Source organism: Ixodes scapularis, unplaced genomic scaffold, assembly GCF_016920785.2.
Source record: "Ixodes scapularis isolate PalLabHiFi unplaced genomic scaffold, ASM1692078v2 PGA_scaffold13__105_contigs__length_92229423, whole genome shotgun sequence".
Lineage (NCBI taxonomy): Eukaryota > Metazoa > Arthropoda > Arachnida > Ixodida > Ixodidae > Ixodes > Ixodes scapularis.
In genome coordinates, this window is record NW_024609839.1 from 11367781 (window position 1) to 11386876 (window position 19096).

The following is a 19096-nucleotide window of genomic DNA, read 5'->3' on the forward strand; positions in this document are numbered from 1 at the left end:
GACATTCCCTCCAACGCCCGGGACGATTTTCAGCCTTGAACGTGAGAATACGGCATTCTTTCCAACGCCCGGGACGAGAATACGGAGAAGCTCCTGTTTACGCTCGCACTCTGATAATAACAAGTATAACTTCCCGGGGGAGGTGCACGGTCTGGATGTAATGAAGTCAATTCGTGCGTTGAAAACAGCAAATCGCAATAACCACACATGTTGCACCTATTCTTTGTCATTTCGAAGGTCCGCCAGTAAAACCAACGGAGCAAGCGAGCTTTGACGGCTGTCGGCGCAGAAAGCAGACGACGAGCAGATGACGTGACGTATTTACTCGATTTGATCCGACGTTACCCCCCGATCGAGGAGGGTAGCGTGAGTAATTACTCCGGAGTAAACAACCCGCTTCTGGAACGCGAGTTCTGACGTTATCGAGTAAGCTCAAGTAAGTTTTGGAATGCCACGGTACGAAAACTTTACTCCGGAGTCGAATCGAGTAAATTTTGGAACACAGCCTGTGTTATCAAAAGCAGAACGCTCGCGCTGGAGGCGGTGCATCTATTCGGGTATTAACCTGTCACCAATTAAGGCCTCTACGCACAGTTGCGTTTGAGAGTGCCTGACTGCGTTGCGTCGAAAAACGAAAGCGAGTCTACGGCACATAAATGCTTCGTATGAAGCGTGGAATCAAACTCAAGGAGTAGTTTTGGCAGGCGACATGCGAAGCAGGGATGTCCTGGTTTCTTGCAGCCGCAACGCAGTCAGACGCACTCAAGCGCTCTCAGACGCAACTGTGGGTCGGGGCCTTTATATCTAGCAGATAACAGCAGGACGGTAAAAAAAAATAAAAAAGTGTGACATAGAGCTTGGAGTCTAACAATCGGGACAAGCTATTGGTAAAGGTTCTTTGGACGAACTGCACGTACTAAATGATTGAAGTTTCTGCATAAGTTATGCGAACAAGACCTCGGCACAAGCGCTCGGCACAAGCTCTCAAGAGAAAAGTTCGGGACGAGCTACCGGGACAAAGTAGATTGTTGGGCTAGTTGATTTTGGAACTTTTGTTGGGCTAGTTGGTTTTGGAGCGCACTGTGCTGTCTGATGCTCGTCTCCATGTCCTCGTGTTTTGAGCGCTAAAAGTATTCCAACGGGACGTTTTGAGAAGCTTCTGACACAAAATCTGGGGACGGTCTTTCGAGACTCGCTTTAGAGATAGGGAAAGACAATACAGACGACGCCGGCTATAGGATAAGCTCCTGCCGCCTGCATTGTCTTCTATGGCCCTCTTTCGTTTTCGCATACCTGAAATCCGACTAATGCTTTTGAATGCAACGCTTTCAAGAGTTGGAAGCATTGCGGTTGTTTTCCTTGACGTCACACGCGGTAGTCTTAAAACGCGCCGCCAGAACGCGCCCCTCGTTCCATTAACTTTATTTGAACCGGCGAAACGGGGGAAGCGAAGCAACGCTTCAAGCATCCGGACCGTTAGGCCTCTCCTAGTACAGAAAGCAAACATGGCTCTCCTGTTTACGGACGTCACAACTGCGCCAGTGGCGGTGTGTCACCATTTGTCATCGAGCGTGACACAAGACCGTTTGTACGAGAACGAACGTTTAGCTCCCTTCTTTTGTTTCATTTCTAACCGGCTTCCTTGGTGCGGGCTTGTTATGCTGCCGTGAGGGCATTTCGCTCCTTGTGGCAACAAAATAACAAAAAAAAACGCGGAAGTGTTGGGAAGTTTTCCTTTTTTTTTAACTCGTTTGTGATGGATTTTTATGGGGCCGGGATCTACTCGTTTCATGGCCAAACCGGGATGTGTGGAGATGGCTAGGCTGCGTTGTTGAGTTTCATTAGCGTAACACGCTCGGCAAGAATCCTTCCTTGTTGCGATATTGTCAACGGACACTATCTCGGTTGTGTTTCTGTCAAATAGTTTTCCGAAAGTTTTTCTTTTTTTTTTTTTTCTTTTTTCTTACTTTTTCGTTTGCGTGCGTTTGCAAATGCAATGCAAGGCTTTCATGCGTTCGCGCAGTATCATGCATGGCACTGCTGTATCAGGCTTTTATCATTTATCCGGGCGGAAGGTTGGAAATCGGAAGCCGGCATTGTTTGTTTCCTTGTACTTACTGCTATAATTAGGGATTCCAAACTAGTTTTGAAAAAGAAATGACCATAGTTGAATGGTTGAACTGTGGCTACTCCGAGATATAGTGGAGCTCCACCTAAACGAAAACTTATCTAAACCTGGGTTAACCAAACTTTGCTGATCTGCAGATGCAAGTTAATTTAACGTAGGTCAACACAGAATTTAAATTTGGAACCTAAATGTCACGTTAACCTAAACTTTACCTCACCTTACTTAACCTGACCCTAAAACTAGCGCTTAAGCTCAGCCCTAGTTTGCCTAAACTGGACTCGGCCCTAAGCTAAGTAGAGGACCGATATAGGTTACAAGACTAAGCCCTAGTTAAGTCTTGGCCAAGCCAGACTTCGTTTAGACGGACCTAGGCCTACTTAAATTGTCAAACCTAGGTATTGGGTTAGGCAAACTTGGAATTATCTTAGAGGAGCTAGCCATTGCAAACCAGGTCAGGTGGATTAGCGTTGGCCAAACTCTGCTCAGGACCAGATTTAGCTTCGGCTGATCTCTCTAGCTAAATTCAGGTCAGGCCAATATGCTGAAATTAGATAAAGTTATCCCTCTCGTCTGTTCCAGATTAAAAATGGTGGGACAAGCCTCACCCACAAATTTCTCCGCTCGCCGTGATTGCTTGTATCCTCTTCCCCACTGGCCTCCTCTCCACTATTCGCCCTGCAAAGGGGGAAAGAGGAGGGTTTTTGAGAGGAGCCCTTTCCTGCTGTTTCTTACCTTTGAACAAACAATAGCTAGGTTCACGTCGGCGTTACTAACAGGTTAATGATTTCTATGTTTCTTCTAGAGACACAAGAAACTTCTATTAAGAGAGCGACGGTACATAATCCATGACTGCTGCGTAGCTGATAGTAGGGCTATAGGGGTATTCACTGGACGCCATATTTGCGGTCACTGTTTGAAGCGCATGCTCAGAACGAGCTCACGTCAATAGGCTGCCAAGACCGGCAATCTTGATGGTGTGGAAGGCACGTTTGAGATCTGTGGAAGCTTGCCATCAGCACGCGCTCAGCAGTGGCGCACACAGCTATGGCCGACAGTGAATACTCCCTACACTTTGTTTCACCTTAAGTCCAGACGCAGCCGACGCCTGATGGGACCAATCAGACAACGTCAAGAGCGCACCATCATGATGCTCGCCATGTTTCTGTGCTCATCGCTAAACTAATCATGGAAATAAATGATCCAGTGACTTGCGCTTTTGACGCTGCTTAATTCGTCCCCTTGGCTCGTAGCGTCGGCTGCGTCTTGACTTAAGCTGATACCAAGTATAGCGCCACAGTTAACACATGAGGGCAGCAACGTCCTGGTAGCCCTAGTAATACCTAACAATGAGTTCGGGCCGTTGGTGGCACAAGTAGTTCTATACGTACCAACGATCTTTTCGCCCTCGCGTCCAGGTGTTCCCGTGATCCCGCCCCGCAACCTGTCCATGGGCCGGACAGGGGGCGGTGGCCGGGCCGGGAGCTGCACGGGAGGCGCACAAGGCATGGCCCAGGACGCTGACCAGGACTACGAACCGACTTGCCTGGCTCGGACGCCGTCAGGCTCGCTCTTCATCAGCGGTACGTCGCACTTCGCTCGCATTGTTACGAGGGGGAGAATTATCCGCTCTCCTGCTATCTTAAAGCTTGTTGGCCGCACTGCCTTATCGGCGCTTTTTTGTGCAAGGTCGCTCTCTTTCCAGTCACTATTGTGCAGTTTTGAGCGTGTTAAGTCAGTTAAGTTGTGGCTAAGGTGCGAGAAACATTGGCTGCCCCATTTGTGATTTGCACAAGTGGGGGAGCCGTTATTCTTGTGGTCTGAGGATATATTTGGTGCCGATATTTATCGAAGACTTCGTGCAAGTGTTAATTTGTTGCAAAGAAGGGTGTCTAAATAGACTCGTATGTTCAGTGAAGGGCTCGCAAGTGTCAGACATAAAGGAGAATCTGGGCGTCCGTCCGATCCAGGACTGACGAGGAAGTTGAGCTGCACGTATACCGATTCTGTCAGATAGACGATTGGCTGTGGATGATGGGACAAATCATTTGCAAGTTGGTTAAGGCCGTACTAATTTATGACAGGCTTGGGTCTGGAAAGGTTTTGATTGAAATGATGTTTGCAGCCAGAGTGCGAGTAGTTTTTGAATCGCCTTCGTAGATCAGCTCAATTGCGGAGCTGCCCGTAGACGCCGCGTCCAAAAGCCCCCTCTGCCTCCACGAGAAGCACAAAAACGGTAGCGCGTTGTTGTTTTTTAGGGGGGGGGGGGGGGGGGGAGGGAGGGAGGGAGACTGCTGCTATGGTAAATACAGTTACACATAGTTTGGAAGGACAGCGTTCCCTCTTTCATGGGAGTTCCACAACTAAGTTGATCTAATAACGTTGGCTCGCCACCTCAGTACATGGCGTTCACTGGCGTCACGGTGAGATGACGTTGCGTTGAGACGACGTCAAATGCAAGCCATGTGTAGCTCTAATGCATGCCTCGTCAGCTGATGAACGAAAGTGTTCCATTGTTCGCATAAAACTGTATTCGGTACAGAATTATTTTTGTAACTTAGATGTCGTCTCGAGGACAGATCCGAGTTGGCGTGTTCCAATCCCAACCGAGCTTTCCGCAATCTGACGGAGGCTTATTGCGGAGTAGGCGCAGTGTAACAAAGATTTCGGTTGTATGTACAAAGATTCACATGCGGTCGAAAGTAATCCTCAGTCCTTCGCTAGGACGTGACAGGCGCCCTTCGTTCGTTTGTCACGTAAAATTTATAATATTGATTGTGAAACCTACGCCAAAGCTTGTTCCGATAGACGGGTACGCAGTTCCTAAAATCGGTTCTATTCGTGGCATTTGTGTCTGAAAACTGACTTTGAGGAATGGGGGAAAGCACTTCTTGCGCGCGCATTTATCCGAGAAAATGGCGCTTTTGAGGTCACGATACTCTGATCTCGTTGTCCGCAAGATCAGAAACGTTCCAAGCGGATCTATATGACAGATTGGTACTGTATGGTCCTTTGTATATGTTGCGTCACTTGTCTTCTAATTAACATCGTCATTACCTATACTGGAAGTTAATGTCGTCTCAACTGCACGGACGGTTGTGCAGCAGGGGCATCAGAACTACCCGTTTGTAGCCTTGGATGCATTTCATGTCAAGGTGAGGTGGATAGTCTAGAGCGACGTGTTGTGCGCTGAACGCCACTTGCGGCGAAAACTCCGCGTCGAAACGCTTGAACTGAATCACTGCGATCGATGCCCTTCTGGCTTCTACCAGATGTGACGTGAAATTGCGCTTGGTAGAGTTACTATAGGGGTAGACTAATTCGGTCATCCCGGTCGCATTTCGTTGAGCCTCAGATCACGACGCGGAATCGCGAAAATTCAAAATGGCGACGACGACATCGCCAACACCTACTCTTCACGACATGTCGCTTCCTCCATTGTTGTGGTATAGAAATATAAACCCGAGCCGTGTGCAACCTAGACAGAATAAATAGATAAAAAATGTAACGCGTGTTCCGGTAAAACGGTCTTACGGCGCTCAGACACCTTTCATAGGCCAACTTTATTAAAGTAGCCCACCACCGGTGTGTGCCCCACCACTTCCGCTATAATCTCCACACGAGACATTTTTTATATCATTTCTTTTAATCGTTTAGCGTCGTGCACATTAGGTACCCTGCTACTTTAGGGGTGGTAAAAAAAAAAGAAAAAAAAAATGCCAACTTGACGGTGAAGCCAAACTTGCTGGCGACATCAACCGGGCGAAAAATGGCCTTTTTTGCGCTTTGTTTATTCTTGTTTATTTTATTTCTTTCTTCTCGCGTATCTTCCCCAGTCTCCAAAGCACTTGAGCACCGGCGGCTCCATTACAAATAAGGATGAAAAAGAAAGAAAAAAAATAATGCCTCGGCAAGCGAAAGCTAATGGTTTCTTTATTCTTTATTTTATTTGAAGCACGTATATAAGTCAGTACCTTCTTTTCCACGTGAGGTATCTTGTATTCGAAAGCAATTTTTCGGAAGCCCGTCCACCCTAAGCTTATTTTCTTCTTTTTTTTCTCGCACGTGTTTTGGTTTTCTTTTTTTTTTTTTATTTCTTCGGTATTTCCCCCTTTTTTTTTCCGGAATGTCATTACACGAACTCGAGCCGCTTCTCGCAGCGGCGACGGCGACGCAAAACTTGGCGGTTATCTGGCTTTGTCTGTGGCTAGCCCACCGCCGGAGCCATTAAAGATCCAGGAAGCTCGCAATACCCCCTCCCCTCCAAAGAAAGTGCTTCTCCATTCTCTCGGGCATCCCCTTGAAGAGACAGCCACCCCCAACGTTTACAACGCGGCATCCTCCCCCCTCTGGCTTTTATCTTGTGTCTGTCCTACTATCCTGCGCATGCTCTTCTACTCCTTTATTTTCCCGCTGTAGCGGAGCATATTTTCGGACATTAAACATTCAAAAGTACCGTACGGGGGCAGGGACCAACACGTTTAAAGGGAAAGGGACACGCTGTAAAATACGTGCCCCAGCGCCGTCCGTCTCCCAGGCTGTTCTTTTCTGCCGTTTCGAGTTTTTCCTTCTAAAGGTCGTCCGGGAACAGAGGCGGAAAAGAGGAGCGCGAGCTTTCACCAGAAGGGTCCTCCCTTTCACGTTAGGACGGACCCCGTCGGTTGCCGTTGGTCCCAATCCAGCGTCGTATGAGTGTCACGTGACCCTCGGAAGGGACCCAGCGACGCGCCGGGTGCGTGTTCACGTGGCTCTTCCAAAGCGCTGCATTGGCTGAGCGATGGCTCGTCAAGTCATTCGCGATCCATCATAAAATGAAACGGAGTGTACCAGAAAAGCTTCCATCACGAGCGGAATGTCCCTCCCTTTCTGCTGCCTGCGTTCCTCTCTCGCGCGCGGGGAAGGGGGAGAGGGGGGGTTAAGAGGTTTTTGTCGAATTTTAAGGAGCGTAGCGGGTTGCGGAATTTGGCTAAGGTCTCGGAGGAAAGATAGAGCGTTGGGGCTTCATGAATCTTTGAAGAAGACACTTGAAGTGGTGCTTGGGCAGAGGGGAGATGGCTTTTGCGATCGATCGTCAACGCTGTCCTGGCGTGGTGTATGCCGGCCGCCTCGCGCGCTCCGGAACAGCATTGGAAACGTTTAGCGCGTAGCCACTGACGCAAAGAGAACGCCGGGTTTGCCCCGCATCCAACATGCCTTCCACGTGACGAAGAACAGCACCGTAGCAACCGCTATTTCTCCGCACCAAGCTCATGTGCCGGTACCTTATGAAGAAATTGTTTGACACAATCCAATTTGTTCCTCTCGGCAAAGCTTGCCGCGAAGAACAAATTCGATGGTGCCAAATGTGCGATGCACAGGGTACGGAAAAACGAGCACGACATGGAGCGATGGTGGCTGATGTCTCCGAGCTTCGAGCGTGCACACGCAGTCAAAAAGACGACGGCAGGCGACGAGTGCGTGCCGTAGTCTAGGCGTTCGAAAGACGCGCCTTGCACTTTTAGAGCGCAGCTCTTAGGCGCCCGTTTCCGGCTTCAGCGGCGTCGGCGTAACCACGTGACCCCCCAGGTCACGTGACTGGGGGGTCACGTGATCTCGGGGGGAGGGGGGTCACGTGGCCTGGGGGGGCACGTGACCTTGGGATGGTCACGTGGCCTGGGGGTCACGTGACCTTGGGGGTCACATGACCCCCAGGCCACGGGACGCCCCCTCCCCCGAGGTCACGTGACCACCTGAAGTCACGTGACCTTCCTGAGGGCACGTGACCTCCTGAGGTCACGTGATTCCCCTGAGGTCACGTGATTCCCCTGGGGTCACATGACCCCCTGAGGTCACGTGACCCCCTCCCCTGAGGTCACGTGACCTTAAGGAGTACCTATCCCTCAGTACACTTCCATCCTCCTCCTCAAGAGCTGCGCTTCAACCGGCGTTACAGGAAATTGTAAGCGGCTTTCATTTTTTTGTCTTGTCAGTCACCATAATACAAGGCGTCCCCCACCTCCCAAGAAATAGATTAACAGGGAGTTCTTCTCCGCAAAAAGAAACCACGCATCGCCGGACGCTCATTCTCCAGCCAAATATAGCGCTAGCCGTCCGAACCAGATGCCAAAGTTTTAGAACTAAATTTTATTATCGAAAATAATAAGGGATTTTTATAAATTTTAAGGGGCAATGGCTGCCGACCAAGCTCTCGAATGTATGAAGTTGAATGGCGCCAGTCACAAAAGACGGGCGCAAAGGAACCCTGTTTTCCGATAAGAATTTTCAGAAAATCGCCTAGAACTTTTGATTAAGGTAACGGTTAGAGCTGAAAATTTATCATCTGGTTCGGATCGCTAGCGCTACATTTTGGCGGAGAATGAGTTTTCAAATATGCCTACTAGGTAATTTTTACAGTAACATTTTTTTTGTGCGTGAGAGACGGGAGTTATTTTTTACAAAACCAGCGTTGGTCGCACCTTAAAGGCGGGTGGACCTTACGCTCTATAAACACGAGCGTCAAATTTGGTTCTTCTTGGCTTATAAAAGTTCACTTTGGAAATCTTCAACGTCATCAGAATGTGCGCACTCGGATTGATTCTTCATTCGCAAATATACCAACAAACGAATTTCACTTTAGTAAAAAAAAATCATGAGCCATTCCACTTTGTGAAGGTGGATGACCAACGAAGCTGTTTATCAAACGACACAGACGTGACGCAGAATTTTGAACAAAAGTACCGACACGTTTGTCTTATTCGGTGGTCATCGCGACGAAAGGTACGCGCACAGATTTATTTGTTGTCTTGATCGGTGGTCATCATTTAGCGTGGACGACTATCGCCGCCTCGAGGAGCCGGAGGAAACTAGACACGCGCGACGGGACCGCCACCCCGCGGAATGTGGACACGCGCGACGGGACCGCCACCCCGGGACAGCGGAAGGAAAGGAAACTAGGCACGCAAGCGCTTGGAACAACGACAAAGAGAGGGCGGTGCGAGCGTGACCATGGCTAGGGTGCCTACATGTCTGTCTGTCTCAGGGTGAAGACATCCATTGTTGCCCTGAATGTGCCAGCGTGTGACGCTCTCGCGCACTTGGTGCGTGACTTGGGCGGTAAAATGGCGTCTACGCATTGGCCAAAGCTACGGGCTCGAGCTGAGCGACACCGGATTGCGCGCACTTCAACATGCATAAAACAACAATTGGGCGGAAAAATGGCTGAGATGTCACCACTCAAGCAAAAGCGCGCGTGTGTATGAAGGCACTCTAGACCATGGCCGACGCGGGTCGCGCAGCGGCAAATCTTTGAGAAACCTTTATTATCTACCTGGGAGTCTACTGATCTTAAAAATGCTGCCTATTGATAACTAACCTACTCAATAGACCTATTATTAAATTACCCAAGCATCAAGGAGAATGCCGGCAATGGTGTTCCACACGCCGCACGTGCCGGCGTCTGTAGCAGTAGCTGTTCTAAAGCAAAAGCCAGTGTTGCACGGAATGGCGTTCCAAGGAACTGCGTTCCTGGAACGCGTTCCTTTTAGGAGGAACGAAGGAACGCCGTCGTTACATTTGGCAATGGTGGAACTAGAACGGGAACTAGTTACATTTTATTGGAACGGAAAAAGGAACAGCGTTCCCTTTTTCGCCCAGTGGTCATTTTTGATTTATTTCTAAAAAAGAAATTCTAAAATGGATAAAAAATGAAAGCCGTTAACAATTCCCTGTAACGCCGGTTAGGGCGCAGCTCTTGAGGAGGAGGATGGAAGCGTACTGAGGGATAGGCGACTCCTTGAGGTTCGTGACCTCAGGGGGGAAGGGGCCGTGTTACGTCAGGAGCGTCACGTGAACCCCCGAGGTTACGTGACTTCGGGGGGTCACGTGACTTCGGGGGGTCACGTGACTTCGGGGGGTCACGTGACTTCGGGGGATCACCTGACTTCGGGGGGGTCACCTGACTTCGGGGGGTCACCTGACTTCGGGGGGGTCACCTGACTACGGGGGGTCACCTGACTACGGGGGGGTCACCTGACTTCGGGGGGGTCACCTGACTTCGGGGGGGTCACCTGACTTCGGGGGGGTCACCTGACTACGGGGGGGTCACCTGACTACGGGGGGGTCACCTGACTCACTCCGGGGGGTCACCTGACTCACTCCGGGGGGTCACCTGACTCACTCCGGGGGGTCACCTGACTCACTCCGGGGGGTCACCTGACTCACTCCGGGGGGTCACCTGACTCACTCCGGGGGGTCACCTGACTCACTCTGGGGGGTCACCTGACTCACTCGGGGGGGGGTCACCTGACTCACTCGGGGGGGGGGGGGTCACGTGACTCACTCGGGGGGGTCACGTGACTCACTCGGGGGGGTCACGTGACTCACTCGGGGGGGGGGGGTCACCTGACTCACTCGGGGGGGGGGTCACCTGACTCACTCGGGGGGGGGGGGGTCACGTGACTCGGGGGGGTCACGTGACTTCGGGGGGGTCACGTGACCTCGCGGTTTGCCGCCGACACCAGTGCCGTTCAAGCCGGAAACGGGCTTCTAAGAGCTGCGCTTTAAAAACTAAGTGCAGTGTCTCGTTAATTTTTTCTTTCTTATCTTTGGGTTTATTTTGCGGGGTTCTCGCGTGATTACAGTTGGGTGCAGGAGATCTAACGGACATTGATACATTTTTTCAATGCCCAAAACTGCGGTAAAAAAATATTTTTTAGGCAATGGAAAAGACACAGAAAGAGGGACGTCTCACTCAGTTACATTTTTTGCTTCCATGAATCCTCATACACCCAGAAACCTAAGGCCGACTACAGCCATTGCTCAACTTTCACAAAGAGACCTACAGTTAGACCAGAAGAACAGGTTACCCGACATCGAACGCAACCTTGTATCCCGAACATTGGACAAGTAAAAGATACACCCAAATTAACCTTCATCCTTTCTCGCCTTGCCCCCCCCCCCCCCCCCTCCCCCTGAAGCTGAACAACGAATACACCCTTCACAAAGGACTGGCAGTTTTCAAAACTGGCCTTCAAAAATCCCTACCCTTGCTCGTCTTGCGGGCAGAATTTTCGAGCAGCAAGTGTTATTTATCGAGAAGCAAGTGTTGTTAAGTTCACACAAGGGACTTTGTTAGATTGAAACGTGTGAGGTTGTTGTAACAAGCTCGTGCAATGTGGGGTAACAGTACATTTTGCTCGTCTGACTATCTCACGACAAAGATTAATATGGCCGCAAGGTGAGATTTTTAAAGGTGAATATGTCAACAAATGAAACCTTGTTCCATTCTTTTTTTTTCCTTGTGTCATTCAGCATTCAAATTCTTATGTTGCCATTTGATGGAATAGATAAAAGCAACAAAAAAAACCTTTTTCTATGTAATTGAGTATAGTGGTCTCCAAAATACAAATATAACGTAAATTTAACGATACGTTTCATTTTTTTTTTTTTTTACTGTTACGGGAATGAGTTCCTTTTTCACAAATGGAACTTTAACGGGAACGCGTTCCAAAAGTCAGAAGGATTGAGGAACGAGCTTGCGTTCCTTTTTTTGAAGAATGTGTACAACACTGACAAAAGCCTAAAACAAGTGGCATCTTGCACGCGCGTTCGTCAATGCTTTATTTTGGTTATTTACTTTTCATCTTTTATGTAGGGAAGGCGTGCGCGTGCGGCGATGCGATCGTAGGGTTTTTGTTGACTCACATAAAAAATCCATGGAACCCTAGCCATAAACAGCTTCATTGTAAAGGTCATGGTTATAATTCACTGTGTGTATGCTCATCTTTTCCTCGGGTGATCTCAGTTTACGCTTGCGACGGGATTTCTTGAGATGAGATCTAGTTTTCTTCCAGAGGATATGACGTTCACTGCTTAAAAAAGCTATATAAGGTTAAAAACTTTATTCAACAATGGTCGTTAGAGGGGCATAGGATGGGCTTGAAATGTTAATTTGTCCAGAAACGTTTCAATCAAATTATTGGTGTCATAGAAACCGTGGAGCAAAGGACACAAGAAATGAACAAACACGAAACTCCAGAATTATTAGTCCTCTGCGTGTAGAGCGTTTGCTTTATAATCAACGGGTAGCGTTCTAAGCGTAGGCTATTTATTATACATGTTGTTTTTTGTTCGGGTTCTCCGAAAGGCTCACTCGTACAACAAGTTTACTAGCCACGAGTATATTTATATTAGGGTATATGTTTGGCTTCAGTGACGGGAAGAAACGTCAAAATCCAGAGGAGGCCGGTGGTGGTCAACAGCTTGTAACCTGGCATTGCTTTCTTGATTCTGAATATCATGACTCGATGAACCACTTTACTAAAAACATTTCCTGAGGCGTTGAACTTCCTAACTCGATGGATCCCTTGCTTAGAAATATCTCTTGATGCGTTGGACCTCTGGTACCAACGTGGACTTGCTGCATAGGCTCATTTGTGTCATTTAACTTTCGGTCATGATACGGCTTGAAAAACGCCTAACGCATGCCCTTCCAACGTCTTCTTTTTTTTTTACATGCAGATCTGACGAAAGGCCCAGGATCTCCGCAAGGCAAGACGGAGTTCAGGCCGTCAAACATCATTCAGGACGAAACTAAGACCAACCCAGACAGGTACTTGTGTCTTCTGGCCAGTCTATACACCAACTCAACTCTGTTGCGTCGTGCTACGGTGGTGGTGTTGTGGAAGAAACCGGGCTAAAATCTGCCTTCTCGTCAAAACACCGCGCTGTACCAAAAGAGCCGGGAAAGAAGTGACGATAAGTTTCTATGTGTTTTCTGCCTGCTCGGTTCATCCGAGAATATGAATAGGTGCTGTGAAAAAGGCAAACCAGACACCGTCGAACCACGGTTCCTTCTGTGGGAAGCACTTTGGGTTGTTCACGGATGTTTGTGGTCGTCAGATTTATTTGCTTTGTTCCAAAATGAATGCAGGGAAACCGTCAAGAATTGTCCGGACCATTTGCGAACCACGTTCATTGCGTCTTCACGTTCAAAGGGTCTTATGATTGTTCAAACTGTCGTCTTCTCTTTCAAACTCTGCTGCTTGTGCAAACTGTTGTATGCTGGTTCAAACGAAAACGTTGTCCCGGTTATTGCGATAAGAAGCGCAGACCTGAAAAGTTGAGTTTGAAGGTTACGTCGAGCATCACAGCTACCGTCTACGCTTTTGTAGCCCGACCAACGTCGCCAGTGAAAATAGCGACCAGGACCTTGTCGTGTGAATCGGGCACTATTGTCCATTCTGCCGCGTCCACGCGGAATGAATTGCCGCACGCTACAATATTTACACAAAGTTTTGCAATGTAACGAGCCTTGTTAATTTCGCTCGGGCCACTGAACTAGTAAGACATTGCTGGGAAGACGTAGTATCAGCAATTTCAACGCGCAAAGGAGCAGGGTGCCTCACACCGAGGCCGACAACGTCACGTTCCAATGGTTTGTTGATACGGAACGGCGCGCTTCTGGGCTCTGGCCCACACCCAATCGCGCATGCGCGGCGCCGGTGGCGTGGCGCTAGGGGCACTCTGGTTTTCTTTGGAAAGATGAGTGGGTGTATAGAGGGGCTCACCAATAACCACAAGCCAAAGTGGACATTAAGAGTTTAGTCTGTTTAGTGTTCGATGGTGCAGGAGTTCCGGCGTCCTCCAAGGGAGCTTTTTTATATCAACTATATGAATAAATTGTAGTTAAACCAGATTTGGTTTATTACCAACAGCTGGCCCGTGCAGTCGGACATTTTCTGGTACATCCTTAATAAAATAAAGCCAGCTAGCAATTAAGATTAACACTGCTCCCGAACTGCATCCCCATACTTGTGGTGAAATAAACCATGACTGTGAGAGTCACGACGCCACCACTGCTTAACCTTCAGGGGTGCACCATATGCCGTAATGGAATCTGAATTGGCCTAGCCCCCAAGAACGATTGCCTAGAAGTACTGAAAAAGCGAAGCCTTCTCCCGAAGGCATTGTGTGACCACCCTGTAAAGGTTAATTTCCTTCAATAGCAGACGGAATAGGATCATTGTGCACCCCGGGCGAGTCAGTTGGGCTTTCTCTTGGGCCAGGTTGGTCTCCAGAAGGGAAAAAAGGTTCTCTTTTGAACCTTCAAAAGAAAAAAAATTTCAAGACCTTAAAAAAAGTTCTTCCTTTTAAATCCTTTTTTTATGGAAAAAAACACTCTTGGAATCTTTTTTAAGAAAAATAACTTCCTTCCTCACACTTTTTTTCAAAAGTAAAAAAACCCTCTCTCAAATTCGTTACACGCGAAAAATAACTTCCCTTGTGAACAGGATGAAACCAGTTTCTTGATGGCATTCTGAAAGAAATGGATTTTGTATCTAACAGATGGAACTTTATTTCTGGACAAAAGTGGAAAGCTGAGCTAGTTGGTAGTTGTGCACGACGATCAAAAACAGCGCGAAAGACAAGAACAAGAGGACAAAATTTCCATGTATGTTCCTTTTTTTGTCCTTGTATTTTTTGCTGTCTTTGGTCATCATTTACTTCTGGAGCCTTTTCCAGCTTCCAAAGGTAAGCTGGAAAAGATTCACTCTTGTGGTGGAGTCTGCAATGTGCATGTCTCTGGGTACCACGCAGGCTAGGGGCCGGAGGTGGCATTGCTGCCGGTTCACTAGGATGCGCTCAGCCGAGGAACTCCGTCCGACGGCCATTGACATCCAGTCACTTCCCGCACTCCCGATGTAATTTGCGCAAGACGCTGTCTTCGCGGTGCTCTTGGAAGTGTACCGCCATTGCATTCCTCCTCCTCTCCGTGGTGCTGCTCATAGCCCTTGCCTATTTCATCGGTAAGTACCTCCCTTGTCTTGAGCAGACATGTTGTGGCCAAGCTGAGGTTCATATTTTATATATTGTATCACATTTGCTCCTCATACCACCAGCTTGTGAGTCGGAATTCATGTGATGATAAAAAGAAAATGATAAAAATCATGCTTTGTACAGTGTACGCCGGCAATTGAGCTCTGGGTTTTTTTTTTAAGCCACCGTGTCTTAATCATACGGATTACGAGCAGAAGTCGGAATTATGGTGTTAATTATGCGAAATATAAAAAAATAATTATGCGATTGGGGCCTGCAGTTGTAGAAATAAGAATACACGACCTTGCAACTGTACCAACTTCGTTACTGGTCACAAATTCTAAACCTAATGCAGTAGCCAAACTTTTGTTTTTCCCCGCAGAAACATGAATTTGAGGCTTTTCGTGCGGATTTCTAGACTGGATTGAAAACACTATGATACACTTGAACGTGTTTTTTACTTTGTTGTGTTATCGGATGTCTCTTTCGTTGGGTACTGGCATCTTCCGCACTTGCTAAGTCCCGGGTAAGCAGAGAGAATTCGCAAAGAAATGAAGCAGTATTGTACAGATTACCTCGATACCCAGAAATGAGCTTTACTTGGGTCACTGCGACTAACTGAATAAACTATTTTTGTTGCGTTTATGCGTCAGTTCATAGACTGTGATAAGCCCTTGCAGAGGCATGAAGAGCGCAAGGCCAATGAGCAGAGTCCCGTCTTTTTGCAGCTGTCGCCTTTCTCAGTTGGCAACACGGTCAGCACCCGTGCCCTGTCATCGTCGATGACGTCGAAATGTCTTCGGGCGGCGAAGATCTCAAAAGTACGTACGACCGACAGCATGACCCCGCCTCCTTTAAATCGCCAGCCCCTGGTCGTCCTAACACACGTTTCAAGAGACAGGCTACAGACCGCACGTCCAGGACCGTCGCGTCGACCGAGTTCGAGGACCTTGGGAGCGGTGAAGAGCCTGCAGACTTTAGGCGGCCTCGGCACACCGTTGATGCCGATGCAGACGCAAATTTCAAAAATCAGCTCAACTCTAAGCGCGAGTTCAACGAGGAGCCAGAGTTTCAGGCAGACACGGTCATTATCGTTCCTGATGATCCTCCAGCGACCCGCATTAGCAGGATGAACTGCATTTGTAAGCGGTTCATGGCCGAGTCACCGTCTGGACCTCCGCGGTCCGGGGAAGGGGATGGTCTAAAATCGCCCACCGTTAAAAGGGCTAAAGGCGACACTGCCGGGACATCAACAAAGCGGCCGCGGTTCGTAAGTGCTGATAACAACGCGACTAACAACGAAATTCCCATCTCGATGCCGGAGCAGGGCGGCGAGCCTAAAGATATGACCGAAGTCGATGAGCTTAAGGTTCTGGAGAAGAACGAGGTGGAACTTGAGGAAGAGATCACTGGTTCGGGCAAGGCCACCGCAATTGGTTCACAAATAGCTGTCAAGAACGACGTCTCTGGTGGGTCTGAGCTTCCTGAGCAGGACGCAGCCGAGTTTATGTTAGCTAACTCCGAAACCGACAACCGCTTTACGGGGGACGTCGATGTTGAGGATAACCAGAACTCGCTTGAGCATTTTGCCGGAGCTGAGACGGACATAGACCCTCTGGGTGCTGACAAGGAGGCTGGTGACTCCGGGCATTCGAAAGCTGTCACTTCTGCATCAGGCTCCACAGAGTGGCTAGAGATACCGGGTGAGTGAGGCTTTCGCATGCAGGAGCAAATAAATTCAGGCAAGAGATTGGGCTACATTGTTCGCTTTCTCGCACAAAGAATGAAGGCGCCACTGCATGACGCCTTTTTTTTCTAGTTCTTCAAGAAAGGAAAATGAAAGAAAGTTGATACAGCTTTGGATCAATCTGCCTTGCTTGCGCCCTGCTTCCTCGAGTTCCTCAAGTTTTCTCTCGTTAATTCTTACCGATCCGATTTTTCCGCTTCCGTTTTGAAGGACACTAACTACTTCCGCTTCCTGTGTTGTCAGGTATGTTTGAGTTGTTTGTCTGCGTATGTGTGTCCTTGCCCACATGTCCACAAAATCTTTCTAACTTACTAACTGCTCGACTTTGTTGTGGTCTGCTCGCTTTTAGCTTGCGCTTGGATAAATTTTTATAGTAATCGTTCGGGCTAACATTAAAAATAACTGCTGCTTTGATTGCTTGGTTTGAAAGGGGAAATCTGCTTTTGCGATGCACATGTCTGCTGGTCTTTTGTAAATATGTGCACAATATGCTTGACCTCATTGAACAATTTTCAGATGTGTTCAAAGTGCTAGGGTTTGTGGGTTTGTGACGCTCTCGTCGTTAAATGCTTGAAGTGTCGCTTTCATACTCTCAACTGGTTGGCATACCTAGATCTCTTTGAACCTTTCTAATACAAGCTTTTGTATTGCACAATCCTCAGGCAGACGCGCATATAACTTCAAGATTTTGAAGTGCTGAAGTTGTTCTTTGAGTGTAGGTATGATCTCATTTGAAACCAGGATGGGTATGATGTTTATGCCTAAAGATTGTGTGTTTCTACTTTACGTAAATTTTCGTCTTAACATTGTAAAAATTACTCTGCTCTACTCCTCGAATTAGTTACCTGTTGTTCGGAGGTGTCGCAAAAATATATGGTGGATAGGTTGTGTTCTAATTTAATACGTTAGACACGGCATGAACTTAGATCATAATTCTTTATTGGTCAAGTTACTGCTGCAATCTTCAGGTTTTTTTCTTCCAGGCATTTAATAAACAAAAACCTAAGATAATCTTCGTCACAAATATGCTGTTCATTTCTTATATTCTCTAATAAACCATTGCTCATTCATTTGCTTGTACCATGCGGCTTGTAGATGCATAGTGCATTTAAAAGCAATTGTTATTTTTTAATGACCACACGCTTCAATATGTCTTTAATTTGTTGGTTTCCGCATCAATCGAAATATTTGCTTACGGTATAACTAACACGAGTCACAATAACCCTGGCGCCGCGAATGCCGGTAAGAGAAAGCTATCCACCACCGGAATCAAGGTCGCATAGACCTTTTCGGCGTTTATCACCCAGGCAAAAACTGCCGAGTCACTGGGCTGAGGTCTCCTTGCGTGGCGTTGACTTTCAGAGAGGTATAGTGCAAACGCTCAGAACACATGCCCAGTAGACAAAGATGGCGGTGTGCAGAAGCCGATTATGGAAATTGCCGTCAAGTGAGCTTGCACGTGCCGTCGCCTGCCAGCCATCCAGTAGCTGCTAGTTCAACCGCACCATCTTGCTTGCCCGGCAGACCCGTCTGTGCTCCCGGCCAAGACGTTGCCGCCAAGCAGCGACTCCTTCATGGACATGTCTGTTGGCAAGAGACACAGCAAAGTGATAGCGTCGTACGGACACTGGAACGTGCAGTTCCACCAATTGGAGCCGGCCTTAGTCAAGTTCAACTACACACTGCCCACTGGCGCCAGCGTCGGCATCTACGGTCGTCGGAACAGCGTGCCCACGCACACCCGCTACGACTTCGTGGAGATCCTCAGTGCCCGGGACAGAAGGCACCGGAAATCTGCCAAGGTGACTTTTTTTGTCGCATTCTTTTTAAATTACGAATAACGCTTATTCTAGAGTGAGTGTTTTTTTTTATGTGTGTACTTTTGTCCGTTTGATATTGAACACTCTAGAGGCACGAGGGCTTGTCAAGCTGTATCCACTTTTTTCCTAGTCCCCCACCATAATCGAGGTAAAATAAAATGTTTGTTATTGTCATCACGTGAACACCGTGATGCGTCATGGTGTTCGTGTGACGCCATCACGGGACACCATGACGACATTGTGGTGCCGCGTCACGTAGCATCGTGACGTCATGTGACTCTGGGGTATCAAGTGACCTGGTGCCACGTCCCGTGACATGCACCAACCTGGTGCCATGCGCCATGACATGCACGAAATTGAGGCAGGCATTTTTGTTTTTATCTATTTTTCTACCGATTTGACTAGAATTTTTTATACTGTTACTCTCCATTCCGTACGCTGTGTGTGGTAGAATGGCAAGTATGGGTCATCGTCACTGTATAAGATTTTGCTTGCTCGAGGATTCGCAACCTTCCTTAAAAGGAGGAGCCTCTACCAATATCTTTTTCACGAGACTGCATAGAACCCCGCGAGGGAGCATAGTGTCGCTTAAGACTAAGTAAAGAGTTT

General features: G+C 48.1%; 1 protein-coding gene across 1 annotated transcript in view; it reads left to right on the plus strand.

Annotated features, from left to right (window-relative positions):
* LOC8024278 (teneurin-m) overlaps positions 1 to 19096 on the plus strand; it is a 151549-nt gene that overhangs the window by 102307 nt on the left and 30146 nt on the right. The window contains exons 4-8 of the mRNA XM_042289813.1: positions 3544 to 3708; positions 12623 to 12713; positions 14702 to 14910; positions 15649 to 16623; positions 18192 to 18469. Of these exons, the coding sequence (XP_042145747.1) occupies positions 3544 to 3708; positions 12623 to 12713; positions 14702 to 14910; positions 15649 to 16623; positions 18192 to 18469 (1718 nt within the window). The remainder of the gene's footprint in view (positions 1 to 3543; positions 3709 to 12622; positions 12714 to 14701; positions 14911 to 15648; positions 16624 to 18191; positions 18470 to 19096) is intronic.